The sequence below is a fragment of the Mustela erminea genome, chromosome 10 (genome assembly GCF_009829155.1).
Source record: "Mustela erminea isolate mMusErm1 chromosome 10, mMusErm1.Pri, whole genome shotgun sequence".
Taxonomy (NCBI): Eukaryota; Metazoa; Chordata; class Mammalia; order Carnivora; family Mustelidae; genus Mustela; species Mustela erminea.
The window spans coordinates 18311408-18331053 of NC_045623.1; the positions used below are offsets into that span (position 1 = coordinate 18311408).

General features: G+C 40.5%; 1 protein-coding gene across 3 annotated transcripts in view; it reads left to right on the plus strand.

The window, feature by feature from the left end:
* Positions 1 to 19123, plus strand: part of VAV3 (vav guanine nucleotide exchange factor 3) — a 361263-nt gene extending 342140 nt beyond the window's left edge. Inside the window, exons 26-28 of one of the 3 annotated variants that reach the window (XM_032302316.1) lie at positions 13884 to 13967; positions 16040 to 16191; positions 16833 to 19123. In XM_032302316.1, coding sequence (XP_032158207.1) covers positions 13884 to 13967; positions 16040 to 16191; positions 16833 to 16874 — 278 coding nt within the window. In that variant the 3' untranslated portion in view covers positions 16875 to 19123. The remainder of the gene's footprint in view (positions 1 to 13883; positions 13968 to 16039; positions 16192 to 16832) is intronic. The other 2 variants (XM_032302317.1, XM_032302318.1) reach the window with 2 other exon arrangements.
* Positions 19124 to 19646: the final 523 nt, after the last annotated feature.

Here is a 19646-nt window from a genome sequence, read left to right on the forward strand (position 1 = left end):
TAGAATGTTAATAGACCATTACACTAGGAAAAGTTGCATGATTAGCTATTTCTGACCCATAAGCAGACTTGAAACATTTTTGCAAGTTCTTATTTATGGAGAATTAGTTGGACCATAGAGTAGAGTTGGCTAATTAGAAAAAAAACATTGGTTATTACTATATTTACATAATCTTGAAGTATCATCTCACCAGAACTTAATAATAACAAAAGGAAAAATAGAAATCTTAATCGAGTTATTAAAGTTAACATCACTAGTAATAGAACAAGTAGATCATGTGTACCTCATAATATGATGCTATAAGAAGGACACAGTGCCACTTTGGTGGGACTCTTGCCCCCACGAGGCATAATTTGAAGCTAATCATGAAGAAACATCACCCAGACCCAATTTGAAGGACATTCTACGAAATAATTGGCCTATGTGCTCCAAAAAGGTCAATGTCATGAAAGACAAAGACTGAGGAATTGTATCAGATTAAAACAGAGACTGCAGAGACATGATAAGTACATGCAACATGTCCTAGATTGAATCCTGGGCCTGAAATTTTTATTTATTCATTTATGTATGTATGTATGTATGTATGTTAAAGTACATACATGAGACAGTGAACAAATTTTGAATTTTCTAGATTAATAGTATTAATTTTTTGCTGATAATTGTACTGTGTTTCTATACAAGAACACACTGTCTTTAGTTTTAAAGAAAATGCACGCTGAAGTAGTTAGAGGTAAAAGGCATTACGTCTGCAGTGTATTTAAAATGGTTCAGGAGGGGCGCCTGGGTGGCTCAGTGGGTTGGGCCGCTGCCTTCGGCTCGGGTTATGATCTCAGGGTCCTGGGATCGAGTCCCATGTCGGGCTCTCTGCTCAGCGGGAAGCCTGCTTCCTCCTCTCTCTCTCTCTGCCTGCCTCTCTGCCTACTTGTGATCTTTCTGTCAAAAAAATAAATAAAAATCTTTAAAAAAAAATAAAAAAAAATAAAATGGTTCAGGAAAGATAACAGAGATGAATAAAGTCAACATGGTAAACGTTAGCATTTGAGGAGGTTGAGGCGGAAAGTATATGGGAATTCTTTGTATTATTCTTGCTATTTTAAGAATGAATCATTTTGGAAGTAAAATGTTCAAATTTGGAGATAATCCCATTAGATGTATGAGTCCAGCAGGATTGAAAGAGAAATGGCAGCATCCTGTTTCCTTCCCCTGCTACCGGTGCAGGGGACACTGGGTGCACTGAATTGGGCGTATGTAGAGTATTGAGTACTGAGTCGGTCCTATTTGAAACCATCTGTTCCTTATCGATGGCCTCACTTTATTTGCTTATTCATTTATTCATTCTTCTATTCAACAAATATTTATATAGCACTTGCCATGTGCCAGGCCCTGTGCCAAATGCTAGAGTTAAAACAGTGAATAGGATGGACAATTTGGTGGACAAAGACAAATAGAAAACAACTTCACAAATAAATCATGAGTTTTGACAAGTCTTGTGAAGCCGAAGCACAGCCAAAAGGGTAGGATAAGAGAGCCTACCTTACATGGAGTGTCAGAGAAGGACAGTTAGAAGGGACATGTAGGTGAAACATAAAGGGTCTGTGTGGGTTGGCAGGGTAGTGGAGTGAGGTAGTGGAGAGTAGGGAAAATCCACAGTGCAGAGGTAGCTTGTGTGAAGGCCCTTAATCAGCAAGTAACTCTGTGTGTTGAAGGACTTAGGAGGTCAGCATGTTTGGAGCATAGTAAATGCATTCTAATATATACATTCTAATATATACAATGTATTAAGCTTTATAAGCAGAAAATGATATGAACTGGTTTACGTTGTTTTAAAAGATCACTATCTACTCCAGGATAGGGGCTCGGAGGGAGGCATGGCCAGAACAGAGATGAGTTAGGAAGTCATTGCAGATGTCCAAGGGAGGAATGATGCTGGTTTGAACAAGAGCGCAAAGTGGAGAAGGACCATGGTGGATTTCAAGATCTTCTGGAATTTGAATTAATTGCATAAGGGAATCAAGGTAGCAGCAGTACAGGGAAGATACACAAGAAGATACACAAGTACTTGCCTCGGATGACTGGTAAATGGTGAAGCCATTGACCAGGAAACAGAAGAGCTATTAACAGGTATTGAGGAAAAGAGGGATACGTTCAGTTCAGTTTTGCCCAAAAGTTTTAGTACCTGTGTATCCTCAGTATTTCAGTAGGCAGTTGGCACCAAAAAGAGTGGTCCGGGATGAAGATAAGAGTTTTATGAATAATTAACACCTCTGTTTCATAGTTTACACAGAACACGTAATATTCTTTTTATATAGGTTCAGTGATTTCTTCTGTTGTCATGTTCCTTCACGGCTTAGGAACCCGACCCCTTTGCTCCTCAGTTCTCACATTACCCTTTGCACAGTGCCTTTCAGGAAGCATGTGTTCAGAAAAGGCTAAATAAATGAAGTCAGAAAATAAGGCCCATGGGAGACATAGCAGGTATTAAAATAGCATGTGTAGTTGGTATTTGAAAAAGCATGGAAAAATGGGGCAGTTTGAAAATAAAATATAGATCAGTATGTTCTTTTGGTGTGATGACAAATACTATAGCAATTCTTCAAAAATCAACAAAGGTCGCATTTTGTCACTGGGACCACACAAATGACCTTGTAGGACATAAAGCCGGAGCCTAGGCAGCTTCACACCAGTGTGGCCCCTTTCCTTCCACACATGGATCTCCATTATTCTCCTAACCATCTAACAAGGTTCATGAACTTCATTTTCCCCAGGGTGTTAGGAACTTGGAGAATTTGTATAATTTGTGTTTGTTTAACTCAGTAGAGCATAATAGAGCTTTCATGTTTCTGATAATTCCTGAAACAGCCTGACAGTGCCTTAACAACTGTTTCTTAGTTTACTCACGGTGTAATAGGGTATGATATTTCTTATCTCAAACATCCACTTCATTTAGTTTTTTACCTTCTCGCCCTTGTAATTCAACAACCCCATTCTCACCTACCCTTATTTTCCGATCCCCTTATCTTATGCTCAGGTTTTGGTCATTTTTTTCCTTGATCGCTTGGCATTTGGGTATGACTCCATTTTATTCTGATAATGTAACTGTTTGTTTTAACCCCATTGTAATATTTTCTTTGGGCTACCATAAAAATGACCACAAACTGGGTGGCTTAGAATAACAGAATTTTGCTCTCTCACAGTTCTGGAAGCCAGAAGTTGTAAATCAAAGTGTTGGCAGGATCGGTGTCTACTAGAGCCTCTGAGGGAGAATCTATTCCATGCCTTTTTTATAGTTTCTGGGCGGCTGTTGGCAGTCTCTGCCATCCTGAGGCTTATAGAGACATGATTCCAATCTCTGCCTTGTCTTCAACTGTCTTCAGCTCCTCTGTGTGTCATATCTCTTTCCACTATCTTAAAAAGACACTGTCATTACATTCAGAGCCCACCTTAGTGCAGTTAGAAACCCTCCCCCACAAACATGGGATGACCTCATCTCTCATCTTGAGATCCTTAATTTAATCTGCAAAGACCTATTTTCCAAAGAAGATCATATTCACAGGTTCTTGGAAGACATATCTTTTGGAATAGGTTAGGAGGTACACCATTCAACCCATTACAAGCTTGTATCAGTTTAAAGTTCTCTAAATTTTTCCATCCTTATTTTGTTTGTTTATAACTGATGGTTTATAAATTATTTATAAATTAGAGTGGTAAGAGGACTTACATTTTTAGGGTAGACAGGTAGTCAGTCAATGGATGGGAGTTAGAAGGAAACAATTACCTTAATACAATGAAGTGTTTTAAATGGATTGTAACTTTCCTGCAGTAAAATGCACTGTCTTCCTAAGAGAAAGCACTTCTAAGCCAATGAGAGTTTCCAATTCATATGTCTGAAACTTCATATAAAATATTTGGTACGTAAGAACCCAATAATTCTGTCTGATATTTAATAATTTGATGATTAATGGCACACTGTGTTTTTCAGACCCTTTTTACGTACATTAATGTCTCCAGCAGTTCTGTGAACCGTAGCTCCACAAGAAGTGCCACAGAAAGTTTCCTTTGTCACACAGATGCACCACAAGTACTGCTCATGTGACAAGGGAAATGACAGTTTCCGTAGGGTTTCCTGAGTTTACCTCAGTGTGCAATGCTGGCTCATGAGCTTTAATGCCCGCTTGATGAGCGTTGAAAGAAGTGGTGTTTGTGAGGTACTTAGAAGCACGTCTGGCACATGGGCAGTGCTCTGCGTCTCAGCTCTTCCTGTTCCTGCTGCTCCTGCCACCGCTTCCAGTACTGTCCCCCAGCGCAAAATGTTACACGAGCCTCGCTGGACCCCTTTTAATGTTTCTATAAAGCCCTTCTCCTTGGGACTTTGGTCCCCCACTTCCATATCCTGGGCTTCAGCTACATTCTCTCAGTATACGCACTCTTCTGTGGGCTAAGGCGGTTGTAACACATTGCTGACACTTTTATATTCTTTTTCCTCAACGTATCTATGATGCCCGTAGAATTTACTGTTCTTGGGCGACTGATCAACTACAGCTGGGCATCTTCATTATCAGGTCATGCTGGGCTCCCCGTTTTTATTTACTTACTTCAAGAGCTCTACTAGCTACTCTAAGACACTTTTATCCTGGACCTGATAGCTTCAAAAATTAGTAGCCAGTACTCGGGGTCCCTTCAGAAATAGAGCTTACAGATGGAAATTCTACAGATACAGATAACTTCATTCAAAGCCTTCTTTTTTTAATGTTTAAAAGCTCAAAAAGCAGCCATATATTTTAATATTTTTCATCTTTTATACTGTCCTTTCCCATAGACCTTATGTTCTAAATTAAAAACTGGTCTCGATCACTGTGCATACTTTTCCCTAACTGACTGTGGTACCCTTGTATGGCAGACCCGAGCTAAGGCTTATCTAGTCTCTCTTAGCCAATGAAACACACAGAAGTTTATCTAAATTGAGAATTCCTTTTTCCCTTCCTACTATTTGGACAAGGCTCCTGGCTTTGAGAAACAATGCCGAGAGCTCTCTTCTTCTGGTACCTGCCACTGATACCAGCTTCCCCCACTGGATTCCAAGTCTATGGAAGGGAGCAGGTCTTAATTCTGCAACTTGCTTCTCTCCAACAGCATGTAAAACTGAGTACATAACTGTCTTGGTTTTCTTTTCATCCATTCCTTTATGCATTCAACATTTTTGAGCATCTACTTGCACTACGTATTATCTCTCTCATACCCATGAAGTGTGACCTGCAGTTTAGCTTAATGTCTGAACAATTGAGAGGGATTCAGGGGAGATTCTTGTACCAAGCACCTTGGTGCCTCACCTGTCTAGGCTTTTTCAAATGGGCACCTTTTATGATACTCCTGAGAGGTCATCCTCAGGCTTTGCTTGAACAGTCAGGTGACTTCATGTCTAATGCAGTACAAAGCACTCAATTTATTTTTTGAACAAAATGAAAAGTTTTTTCTTATATTGATCTAGAAACGTACTATACCTACATATAATAGTTCATCTCCTAAGAGCTACTCAAAGTAAATATACGATATATTCTCTCTACCATGGTAACCTTTGTTCTGGTGTGCTTTTTCCCTTCTTCTCTACTGTGTTTCTATCTTTGTCTTTCCTATAAACTACCTCAGATTATTCAGTCCCCCCTCATATGCATGGTGGCCACCTCGGTCGCCATCATGGCCAACCTCCTAGAAATGCCCTCAGATTTGCCAGGATTGAGCATAAAGATTCTTGTATTGCCTGACTGGCTGGTTCAGTTTGCTCAGTCTTTCTATGCAAAGTTCAGTCTTGTCCAGTTCATTTCCCCCTCTTCCTTTTTTCTTTCTTCTTCATAGGGTATAGTTCTCCCTATTGGGATGAGTCCAGAAACTTCTTTCCCTATCTGCTCTCACCAGTAGCCCCTCCATAGGTCCCTACATTCATTCATTCATCAGCCGATCTTTTTTTTTTTTTTTAAGATTTTATTTATTCAGCCGATCTTTATTGAGAGCCTAATTCAGGGAAGGCATTGTTTGCATTGTTCAAATTGCTGGAGAATATACAGCAGTGAAAAAAAAAAAAAAAAAACCACAGTAAAACATCTCTGCCTTTGTGGAACTTACACACTAGTGAGGAAGGCAGGTAATAGATAAAAAGAGGTCCTAAGTATATTAGAAGTTGGTGAGTGCTCTGGAAAAAAATATAACAGCGATACTCAAGAGTGCCAGAGGCAGATTAGGACTTTAAGTAGGGGAGTAGGGGGATGAGGAACAAAACTGGGGGCCCCTTTTTCCTCTTTTAGGTAGCTGAGCAGAAAGCTGGTTCAACAGTTCAGAGTTGTCTCAACAGTAGGAGAGGCTGACACCACTGGCTCCAGAAGCTCCCCTTTCTAACAAGCCACTTGTAGGACCCATGTCTTGGTCTGTTCAGACCGCTATAACATTACATGGACTGAGTGGCTTAAGGGCAACAGAAATGTATGGCTCACAGTTCTGGAATTTGGAAAGTCCGAGATCAAGGTGCCAACAGATTCAGTGTCTGCTGAGAGGCTGCTTTCTGGTTCACAGAAGGTACCACCTGTCCTCACATGGTGGAAGGGGCTTAGAGAACCTGGGGAGAGCTCTTTCATAAGAGCATTAATCTCATTCATGAAGGCTCCATCCTCATGACCCGAGCACCTCCCCAAAGCCCCACTACCTGGCATCACATTAGACATTAGGTTTCAACATACGAATTTGGGGATAGGATAGGGGCAACACAAACATTCAGTCTGTAACAAGGAATTTCTACTATTACAGACTTGCCTAAATATGCTATCAGTCTGTAAAGTGGGCTTTCAGAATTTTGACTGTGGTATGTGCAGACCATCCATGCCCAACTTAAGCAATAGGACAATGAGAGCTTAGGGTGCACTCTACTTACTTGTCTGCCTATGTGTCACCCCCACCCCACAATAAGCCCCATTTTCTCTCTGTACCACTTGGCACGAGTGGTCAATTTCCATGACTCTCTTATGGAGCAATGATGTCATCCTCCTTGTGAAGGTGATGTTTGAGTCAAGAGTGAGAGAGGTAGTAGCCAGTGCAAAGGAAGGAACGTGTAGGACCTGTCACTGTGGCCAGAGCAGAAGGACGAGTAAGGGAGGCTGCGCCATGCAGGGCCTTTTAGGACTTTAGCTTTTACTCTGGAAGAAATGAGAAGCCACTGGTGGATCTAAGTAGAGGAAAGACATGATTTGAACCTTAAGTATTAACAGGATTATCCTGGCTTCTTTGTTGAAAAAAGACCATGGAGAAGTGGGGGACAAGGTAGAAACAGGAAGACCAGTAAGGAGGTCCATGCAGTGCCCCAGCCAAGAGGTAGGCAGCTTGGAACAACTGCTGCCATGTGAGGGATGGATTTTGAATGTGATGCAAGAGGAAAGTCACATCAGGTGTGAAATAGAATAGCAAGAGAAGATTCAAGAATGACTAAGGTTCTTGACCTGAGCAGGTAGAAGATTGGAGATTTTTTTGAGGAGGGGCTCAGATGGAGCCTAAAGTCTAGTCATAGCATTCTCAATCCAAAATGACTACTTTCATCTCTCTATCATTTCTGTATGTGTCTGTGTTTTCACAAACCTCTAAGCTTTTCTGAAGTCAGATGCTCTGTCTTGTTACATCTCCAGGATCACCTTAGCACAATACTTGGCACATCAGTGGATTTTTTTTTTTTTAAATAAACGTCTGTCAGTTATTTTTAGAGTGAGGATTTAGGATCAAGTTTGTGTCATGATAAACTAGATGTCTATAAATAATCTGAAATTCCTAGAAATGTCAAATGATTTGATTTTCCATAACAATAGGGAAGGCCTTCTACTCATTTTTTTCTTGTTAATGGCTTTATATGTTATATACCATGCAGTACTGAATACAAAGTAGCTCTTTGTTTTTTCCAGTGATTCTAGATGCAAGTCTTCCTCGTTATGCCTTTGAATTTCAGGTTAAAGGAGATTGGTCCATTTACCAGATGCCCGCATTCAATGAAATGAAGCCAATCTAAATTCTTTTTTAAGGGACAATATATAAAATGTACAATAAACACTGAACATTTTTGGAAAATGAGGGAGCAAATTTTTGACATTATGTCTAAGACATGGTTCTAAAATAAACCAGGTTAAGAACCACAAATTTAAATTAAACATTCATTAAATTCTCAGCATGTTCTCTGCTGCTAGGCCATCTGTAGACAGTCTTGGTAAAAAGAGTCTACTGGATTGCTCATCAGAGTGTCCCACATAGGAACATCATTATCCTCAAGGCCACTGCTGGGCAGCAAATTCACAGGGATCACTGTATTGATGACATTACCATCGGCCCAACTGCCTGATATCTTGACTAACAGTTTCATGTTACATAAGCAAGTGTGAACACATGGTTGTTACAACCTAAATAGAAACATGTGGAATGTCTATCTCAGAGAATAATTAGCAAATGCTTAGGGTCATGTTCAGTTATACATGTAGTAGTAGTTCAGAACTACCTCATGATTTGATAACTAGTGCCATAAGGAAGAATACTGTTGGAACTTGCTCTCTATTGTGTATAAATTTCAAATATTATTGAAAATTGAGTAGATTTCCATTTGTTCATGAACATGGATAGCCTAATCCAGGCAGAGCTAAAACATTAGAGCAATGTTTAGTTAGCCTTGACAACGGACATACAGGCATCAAATACCCATTTACGAGTGCTTTTTTATTTTAGTGTGAGCACTATGTCCCTCTTACTTGATACACTTCTGTGGCTCTGTTTTCTCAGTTAAGTCTCAGAACTGACTACTGTTCAGTAGTGTTTTGCCAGTTGATTATGGCTATGCTGATAGTTTCTGTTCCCAATTTATTAACAGGTAACTTCTGTTTCAGTTAAAGAGGTTGTATTTTAGATTTTGTTTGCTTAACTTGGAAAAGTTGATAAATAATATTTGACTGTATTCTTCATAGTTCCTAATGAGAAATATTAGGTCAATAAACTATGAGTCATTCACATTCTCACACCCCATCCATGTTGTCCAGCTGAGTGCCAGGTGTCATGTGAAAAATAGCCAGAGACGCCTGCCTGAGTGTGTTGGTCTCTCTGAGGAAGGCTCTCCTTTGTCTGTGCTAGAAAGGAGCTCAAAGTGTTTGAGGAAGGAGGAAAGTTAGGCCCTCAATTAAAGCATGCAGTTTGCAAATGATTACTTCGGTGATAAATGTCTCAACATAGACTTAACATTGTCTCAGAGGACACAGATGGGAAAAAGAAGAGTTCTTTCTCTCAAGAAGCTTCCCCACATGATGCAGTGTACTAACAGACAAGCTATCTGTAGTACTGGGTGGTGAAGTGAATATTAGCCCAGGAAGTGAAAGGGATGAGAGATAATCATTCACCTCAACGCTCTCATTTGAATGCTACTGTTACTTGGCTGTTTCTAATTCCATTCCAGGATAGGCATCTACCAGTAATTCTTACATTAGCAGCATCTTGGTATAATAGGTGCTTGATGGAGAAAATGTGTTTGTATGTGTGCCTAGAAATAGGTGGCTAAGTTGTCAATAAGGATATAAATATGTTTTTATATCTTTTTTATATATGGCAGGTTAAGCCACTCTGCAAAAAAAAAAATTTTTTTTCATCAAATACCTTATTCTGACACAGTTTACATCTGGATTTAAATCCATACTTTCCAAGGGAACATGTTGTTCTATACTCTTGTCTCCATAAATACCAGGCATTCAAATGCTATTTTGCCAGCGTATGAGAATTGAGGACTCAAAGGCACTGAAAACTAATATATAGGAAGAGTGGCAACGATAAGTCATGCTACAATGTGTAGAAAACTAGAAAGCATCCCTACCCATCCTTCAAATATTTGGCTGGGAGCGATGCTCTGGGTGGCAGGAGAAACTGATTAACCTTTTACCCCTAAGAAGATTCCTCAGGCATACAGTATGCTTAATGCCAAGGGACAGACAGTGCTTAATAGCTGTTCGGCATCTCTGAAAAAATTGCAGTGATTGTAGGAATATCATTGATAGATTAGGGTTCTCAGGGATCCTGGGGAATAAAACCTGAACATATTTCATGTTCTTTTCTTTGTGTTGTGCTGGCTTTTGTTGGAAGTCTTTTTGAGCAGTTATGTGTGCAGAAGATGAGCTAAATGAATAGGAGGAGGAGACAGAAGGAGCTTGCAAAATTAAATACCATGCTGAGATATTTGTCCATTCAGCAGCTTCAGTAGCTGAACGCCAGGTCTAATCCTGTGAGGGTGCAGCGGCAGTAAAAGGATTAGCCCCTGTGCCCCAGAACCCACAACTAACTGGGGCTACCACACAGCAGCATGTGCAATAATTAAGCAGTGAGCCATGGAGTGCCATGACACAAGCACCTACAGATGGCTAGAAAGAACAAGGAAGGAAGGGCACCAGTGTTGTCTGGCTTGGTCAGGGAAGGCTTGTGGAAAGGTCCTGAGCAGAGCTTTGGAGACAAGAGGGTTAAGGTTAACAGAGGCAAGGCAGAGGAGCAGCCTTCCAGAGTGAGCAGAAGTTTTGAGTTGAAACCAAAGCCGAGGACCTTGGCTGGGGTTCCCACCAGCTGGTCTGGTTGAGAAGAATTTCTGGGACAAAATGATGGGACGATCTGGTTAGAAAGGCAGGGAACAGCCAGACTATGAATTGCCATGGACTTCAAGGCAAGAGTTTGAATTTCATAATCTGGGAAAAGGAATGATGAATCTCTGTTTATCATGAGTAGCTGGGAGGCAGCGTTTAGAATAGGATGGAACCAAAGCTCAGACCAAGAATACTAAAAGGAGGGAGTTGTCTTAGTTTAGAAATGGTGTAAGTACCTGGGTTGGGATAGTAGAGCTGAGAATTCAGTGAAGCAAAAACTTCATACTTCAGAGGAAGAGGGCAGTGAATAAAAAGCATACTGACTTTGCAAGGGTTGTTTGCCAAGAATATGAAGGTCATTGAAAAGATGAAACTGTGGAAGGTTGAGCTAGATTACAAAGAGGAAGATGATGATTTTGGTTTCAGGCAGGTTGCGTCAGAGATAATGGTGGTCCTTCTTGGCGGTATCATGAAAACATCTGAGAGTACAGACTGGAATTCACATGAGGACCCAGGGCATATCCCAGAATCTGTTACATTCATTGAGGGGGGTGAAAAATTAGTCTCAAGTGAAGCCAGCAGAGACAAGGCTTAACCATAAGGGAATAGCTACCATTATGATGGTAATAATCTTACCATTATATTACCATTATAATAATCTTACAATATAAGATTATACTATTTTAGGTGAGATTGAAGAAGATTGTAATGGTGGCCACTAGACATGAATGCCAGTGTGTATAAAACTTTCAGGGTTCTTTAAGGGAGAGTGTAGCACACTGATATTATGTATCTGAAACTGATTCATGTCCACTGTGCATAGTGAGGCATTATCCATATTACTTAAGAAAGTTAGATATTTTAAAATTAGAGACAGGTTATCTGATCTTATATCTATCAGTTATTTAAATTGCATTTAATTGTGTTTTCACTGACTTCTTTTTTCTTTCTTTCTTTCTTCTAGAGCTAACTTACCTCTTGTTGTATTTCAGACTGCTGACTTACATTACCTTCATTAGAAATTTTGAAGAAATACAGTTTTCTTTTATTACTTTATGGATAAAATAGTACCAGAGAGATAATCAAGGATGGACACTTAGAAACCAGTTCAAGGAGAAAATTCCAGTACTTGCCAGAAGTAATGTGTAGAATGGGGGATACTAATTTAAGTTCTCACAAACCTGGGGCAGAAGTCTTGGCACCAGATTTTCTGCCGATAATGCAGTTAGATATGAGCCATTTTTCTCATTAAATTAGAGATGGCATCCCTTCCTCTCTCTAATAGTGGGTAAAACAGGATCTCAAGGAAATTTAAACCAGTTAGGTTGCATTGCAATAAATGAATTGAGCAGATTGGAAAATTAGTTGTAAAGGCATGTACCACTGAATTCTAAAATTTTAAAAATGTAATATGGAAGGTGCAGTGGATTAGAAAAGAAACTTGATTATCAACAAGAATATGCTTCAGGATAGATTAAAAGTAAATATGTAAGGCCATTCATGAGGAAAGTGTCGTGAATGCATCAGTGCTTATTCATAGCCTGTGGCTCCAAGAACAACTGAATCCCATGCAATTCCCATGGCTGGTCTGCTTAGATAGTACCTGAGGATGCCCTTCATGAGCTACTGCCGTTCATAAGTATCACAGAACCCCTTCCGGACAAGAACATTACTTTCGGGAGAATTCTGGGGCTCTCAGATCCATCAGTGGCCTGAAAGAGATAGAATATATTGCAAGATTATATGTACTCATTCTGGTTTCTTTAGCCCACTTTCACCTCACCCTTGGTCCTAGAAAGTTTTTGTTACTGTTTAGATTATGTGCAGGTACAAGTCACAGAAATCCACAAACCATTGGCTTAAACAGGCTAGACCTTTATTTCTTTTTACTGTAAAAACCTGGAAGTGGTCAGTCCATGACTGTGGAGCAGGTCATCTCTTCCATTAAATCTTCAGTAACCCAGCTTCCCTCAAATTTAGGAGCTACCGTCCTTAAGGTATGGCCTTTCTTCTCAGGGACCCAGATGGTAGCTTTGTTCCCACACAGCAGGATAGAACAAAGAACCCAAAAGAAAGGTGAATGAATGCATTTGCCAGCTGCCTTGCCAGGAAAGGTCCCACAAGTTGCCTCACAATACTCTTGCTTCTGTCTCAGTGACAGGAACTCAGTCATATAGCTGCATAGCCCTGCAAGAAGACGGAGAAATGAAGTGTGCCTTTTGGGCAAACACAGCCTGACCAAACAACCTATTACAGACCTGAAGGGGGGAATAAATACTGGGAGAAAATGCCTTTCTTTTCCTTTACCATGGAGTCATGGCATTAAGAGGTAGAGTTTGTGAACCACCTGGGGAGCGACCTGGAGCATAGTGCTAGACGCAGAGCAGTGCGGCCGTTAAAAGCCTGGACCCTGAAGTCCTCCTGCCTGGCTTTGATCTAGGTCATTCTAAGAGATCAAGGGGAAACGGTATCAGTACCTTCCTCTTTGAATTGTTGGGCCAATTAAATTAAGTGCTGAATATAAAACATGGAAGATGGCGTTTAACACTTCACAACCACTTGATAACTGTTCGCTTTTATTATTTGAGAGTAATGTAAAAAGTTTCTGAGGGTATAGTTTTTACATAGAACTTTTCCATACATTCCTGAAATTGGAGGATGTATTTACTTTTCCAGATATGATAAGATTTGGAATGATTGACATTGTGTGTGTGTGTGTGTGTGTGTGTGTGTGTGTGTGTGTAAATTAACTAGCATGTGCATGCTTGATTGGGGGTTGGGATGGTGCGTAACCGTATGAGAGACTTTCCTGTGGGCTCTGCATGTTTCGTTGGCACTACTCTATAGGCTCTTGCCTCTATATCAGTTTTGATGTGAAGCGTATTTTCCATTAAGAATTTACAGGTTCCCCCTTTCCACTGGGGTAAGAAAGTGGAAATTGTGCATCACCTCAAAAGAAGACCATCCTTGGATGGAAAGGGGCTCAAAGATGGCCCGTGGAGTGGGTATGCCGTGTTCACCTGCAAAGGGATAGACCACTCTAAATTTTAGAACTAATGTCAGTCAAAATGTAAAAAACTGGCTTCTCCTTTATTTAGAAATGGTGAGAGGGGAGAAGTGGGTAAAAGCGAAGCTTGAGATTCCAACTTTGATGTGACTGTTTCCTTATGATTATAGACAAGCAAATAGATGTGTTGAGATATTTTTTTTGCCATTACCTAAATGCTCTTTTGCTTCTCTCTTTTTCTTTCTTTCTCTAAGCCCCTTCTTTGTTCTGTGGGTTTTCTTTTGTAACTCCTCCAGACTACAGCTTTGTTCCCCCTTCCTCCACTCCTTTCTGGTCAGGTACTGCTTTACTGCTTTTATATGTCTTTTCCACTTGCTTCTGTTTGCAAACAAAATATTTTGACTTCTGTGTATGGCTTCTCGTATAGATGCATCTCCTCACAAGTAGTCCCTAGAGTCATATTCCCACTGTGTAGTTTCCTCTTTTCTGTCATAAAGTCATTGCCTGTCATGACATCTCACTCCTCTGGTCTTGTGTGTGTGCTCATTTTATGTATTTCCACCATTTTTTTTTTAACCTGTTGGGGGAGAGGTTGGAAAGGGTTAAGGCTGAAAATACAAAAAGGGATGGACCACTCTACTAAAATCATTAGTTTTCTTGAGGCTCAGAAACTGTAGTTGAGGAAAGCCAATGTTTACATAGTTCCATTAATAAAATAAACAGAAACGAAATCCCAACTTTGTGTCCAACTAGAAAAGTGAAGTTCATGTCGCGTAGGAGGATGAACAGTGCCCATCAGCTTGTGTACAGACATTCTGCTCTTGATTTCTGTGGTGAGCCTGAGAACTTGATGGCTGTTTACATGCCTTGTAGGGGAGTACGTTATAGCTAGGTCAAGTATGTTTTCTTACAGATTTTTAAAAATTAACCTGTAAGTCCCAGTGGAATCATAATCTCTAGTCCCAAAAGAATTTAGACATCAGCTAGCAGAGACCTTTCATTTTATAAATGAGAAATGTGTGACCTCGAGTGTTAGAGAGACCTGTGCAAGGGCGCACATTTACATTGATGATTGGTTTTTCCGTCGCAGGGGTGTTTTTATGGGCACCAACTCTGAGAGTAGCGCCCCAGTAATGGGACAGGTTTCAGTAAGAAAACTATTAAAGTGGTTTGTGTCTGAACAGTAAAATAAAATGACCTATTTTTACTCCCTTTACAGTTCTGAAATCTAGAGCATTGCTCTTCGTTTATCTCATGATAGACACCTGGAGACTCAAAAACTAACTGTCATGGCAAAGCTCTGAGTGATAGGCCATGATCCCTGTCTCCAAGTGGGCAGGCCCTTTCAGGCTAACACCAGTCGTAACCACGGCTGCCTGGGCACTGGGAACTGTTAAAAATATAGATGTGTGGCATTTCCCATTTGTTTCTTTTTTCTTATACTTCCGTTCCTCTGCCATTTAAGGTTTATAAAGTCCAACCATTCCCAGGTGAGTGATTTTCAGAATCACTGCACATATAATTGAAAACATTTTATAACCCCAAGGAGCAACAGGTAGAGAAGTTAGTATGAAATGTGTCACAGAACACTAGAGAAGAACAAGCGTACAGCTTGAACAGTTTTTCTTTCAGGGCAGGGTGGGTTAAGACAGGGAGTAACTCTAGCTCTTTAGCTCTTCTCCTACCGTAAAACAGATCTGAATACAGCAAATGAACACTCTGACATCTTGTTTTAGAGTACATTTTTTCAGCAAAGTTTTCTATACCTACAGTATTTGTTTGAAAGAAAGAGGACAAATTGATGGTGTTTATGCATCCTTCCAGTGAAACATGAAATCCTTTATAAAACAACAACTGAGTTTGTCCCCAAATAGTTTTAACCACCCCCCTCCAAAAAAGGCTGATCGGGGGAGGAAGAGCCATTTAGCTAGAAGTAATGGCATGGATTCAAGAGGAGAATTTCAGAACAAAACCTTTGGTTGTTTTGAGTCTCCATTGAAATTATAAGGTAAAAATGTAAAGCTTTTACCTGCTAGGGTCTCGTTAGAAATGGATTACTGTGCCATCAATAGGAAATTTATGCTAGTTATTTTAGATCCTATCTCGACTTGCACTGTAATTTAGATATTAACTTTTTTTTTTTTTTCACAAAAACTAGTCTCTGTTTTGAGGTCTTTGTGAAGAATGAAGCAGAACAATGGTTCTTTAAACATTATGAAGTGAACTTGACTACTACACCTGACCGAATTGAAACAGCAATTGTGCTGCTTTCAAGCTCCTCTGCCATTATCACTAGTGTGTAGTGAAATCATGGCCGTGCATTTTGATAGCATCTAGAACACTCATCTGCATAGGCGCTGGTGGGTGTGAAACCACAAGTCAGTTCTTACTCGCCATCATCTCTTTACAGTGCTAAGTCCGAAAGTGCTGGGCATTGCCATCGCGCGGTATGACTTCTGTGCCAGAGACATGCGAGAGTTGTCCTTGCTAAAGGGAGATGTGGTGAAGATTTACACGAAGATGAGTGCGAATGGCTGGTGGAGAGGAGAAGTCAACGGCAGGGTGAGCTGACCTTCTCGAGGAGCTCATGCGGGAGAATGAAGGGGACCTAGCAGTCACTGGCACCCCATGTGGGGGCCTTCACCCCACAGAGCCAGGGCTCTGGAGCACGGTGGGGGTCCTCCCTGAAAACAGGCACTCAAGAAAAATATGTTGAAGGAATATGGTGGTGGCGTAAATAAAGTTCACCTGACCAAGTTTGATGGCTTCCTGTTTGGAAAAGGATTGAGGAACATTTCAGTTCTTTTTAGTCTATAAGCTTCAGAGTATAAATTTTATGTGGACAACAGAATATTTATAAGAGGCTGCTGATCTAAATTGGAAAGAACGGGACCTAACACCTCTGTCTTTGTATCCTGTTCTGTAGCAGAAACGGGAAGCGTTAAGTAGGAGAGCTCTTATTACACTTAATTTACATATTTGTTTGTGTGACCAGATTAGAACACTGTGTTGGCTTATTTTATCCCTCTGTCTCTATCACTCATGCTATCAGGCTTCTAGGGCAGTTAAATCAATCCTCCTACAGCGGCCATAAAACCTCAGCTTAATCGGGGTGTTATAAAAACGAAATACTCTGTTTGTAGAACCCTCTGGAATGCCAGATGCAAAGTCATGTTGCTACGGCGGCTGCTTTTCTTTTTCAGGTGGGCTGGTTTCCATCCACGTACGTGGAGGAGGATGAATAAATTGCAGTCCAGCGTCGTACCCGGCACCAGAAATCTCAGAGAAGGGATACGTAGAAGCCTGCACAGCATTGTGAATTGACTGAAGTGTTTAAAAAGCCACATTTCTGGCTATTCAACCTCCTCCCTCCTCTTCCCCTCCTAAGTCTTAATGCTGGGATTTCTAAAGATGCTGGTACTGACAGATTAATGGCTTGCCTCGAGCTGTGCAAGAAACAGCCTGCCAGTCTGTCATTGTCGGGGACCAGGGCAGAGCCCAAAGCTTCTTTTCCCAAAAGAGCCCTGCAAACACATTGGCTCGTGGTGCTTTTTACTCCGTGTGGTCAGACACCACGAATGCCAGCTATTAGGAGACGTGGAACACATATTTACTTTCTTCTCACGTGTCATTTACCAGAATTTTAGATGGTACAAAGAAGCAGAAGTTTCATTTTGCTTTTCCCAGCATGAGGAAAAAGTCGAGTTTTGCTATTTGGGCAGCTCACGGGAAAGGTCCAACACTCCTCCTGTCTTCAATTGCCTCACAAGGTGACTCACTGCCTGGCAAACACTTTTACCCCCAGATGTGACTCGTGATAAACTAGAAGAGGCAAATGCTCAGGTTCGCTTCATGAGTGACGTATCCCAGAGGGGTTTTAATTATTCATTTGATGTTCTGATTATATTTGCAAACTTCTTTTTGAAAAAACATACATAAAAGCAAGCGTCTTCATATTAAATTTTCACAACCTTCATGATTTCGTAGGGTTATTTTGGAAATGTGTGCTTGATGAAATAATCTGGGTTGGGTATGTTCTAGGTAGTTTCAAGTAACTTGGTAAGGTGATGTTGTTTACAGAAACAGATCAAGGGCTATCACTGAGAATAATCATTTTATAGAATCAACATCTGTGAACAAAGGCCTTCCCACCTGTCCTGACACCTGACCCCCCAGCCCCTGCCCAGAAAAAAGAAAAAAAAAAAAAAAAAAACCTGGTACATATCTGCTGAATCTCACATTTTCCTGGACTATTTACAGTAGCACAAATAACTTCGCTGAGGATCTTGTAAGGGAAACACAGCTGGGTCCTTCATGCATTTCCGGGACAGGAGGGTCACTAAGCCTTTCCTGGTCTTACTCACTGTGGGCTCCCGGCTTTCACTAAGTCTTTCCCATCTGCTGGCCCTTTTGGGATATGTGCTAACTGGTAGGAAGATCAGTTTTGCAGTGCACTTATTTGACCAAGCTTTTACTTTTTATGTGAGAAGTTTAAATATGTTCTTCCTGGGATATACAGAGTCCTCAGTCAAGGCAGTCAAGTTAAGACATTAACTTGGCCTTTTCCTGATGAAATATTTTCTTCAGAGCAGAAGTCTCCTTCTGACATGATTCAGAGAGTGTTTCATGTTTGAAGACAACAGAGCCAAAACATTAGAAGCATTAACCTACTAGAGCCAAACTAAGAACATATGGTTCTGAAATTTTAGATCATCTCTGACATACGAGGTAGGTGTGGCCTGCCCTCTCCCCGACGCACCTTAATTCTAGAACTCAATGTTGAGTAGACACATAATCCTTCAGAGACCTTTGTGAGCTAGGACTTCTCAAAAGATAGATTCAGGACCTTTACCTCAGAATTATGTAAACTGTGATCACGTTGTAGAAAAGTTATTATTTGCTAAAACCAGTTAAGTTTTTGTATATGTGTAAATGATCACAAAAGTGAATTTTATAAAATGTTCTGTATAGTCAAGTTGTACCCTCAAGGTCTTCTCTTGGAGTGGATTCTTTCCTGTGAAGTCTTATCTGCAACTCTGTGTCTCGGGAATGTTTTGTCTGTTACTGCCAGCCACATGTCGTTGTGGAGAAAGTCGCATCACACAAATCGAAATGCTCCTGTGTACAGTACTATAGTGTGTACTGTTTACTTTATTGTTATTTTAGCCAATAGACACCTCCCCCTTACCAGCGGAGTTTGGTCTTCTTGTTGCATTTCATAGACCTGGGGGCTTCCTAGCAGAGGACTTTAGGCCCCTTTTCATGACATTACCGATTACATCTTTGTCTATGTTTAATACTTTGTATTGGAAATTTTAAATGCTGCGGATTTGTGTAGATTTCTAATACCAAAGATGGAAGTAAATGTTTTTTTCTGTATGCTTTGTCTTGCCGGTAAGCAGCCATTGTGTAATATGGTGAGTTAGAGTGGTATTTTACTTTGTAATATTTTGTAAATATGTCGATACAATAAATAGTTACTACTTGCATTAAATTGGTTTCTTGAGAGTTGAAGAGCTTTCTGTGAACAATTCCATAATTCAGCATATACGAACCTCATAATAAACATGGGTATAAAAGCCCTAATTCTGTTTAGATTTAGTTCAGGATTGCTGCCTCAGTTATGAACAGTGACCTATAAGATATGCTTGGTGGTCACATATAATATCCCCTGACCTGTTTGCTATGTGTAGCACACTGTTCTAAATGCTTTCTGTGGACTAACTTACAACAAACAGAAGGTAGAACCCAACATCATTGCCGTGTTTCAGATGAAGACACTGAGGCATCACGAGAGGTTTGCAACTTGGCCCAGATCACACAGCTGGTAAGTGTGGGGACTGGGGTTCTGACTTAGGCAGTCTGGCTTCAGAGCCTGAAGAGCCACTACAACACTGTATAAAGCAAAAGAGAGAGATGTTTTTAAGATCACATAGCTAAGAAGAAGCTGTTTGATGCAAGATAACAGTTTATAAACAAATGGAGATGAACACAATTCAGGAACATTTGCCTGTTTT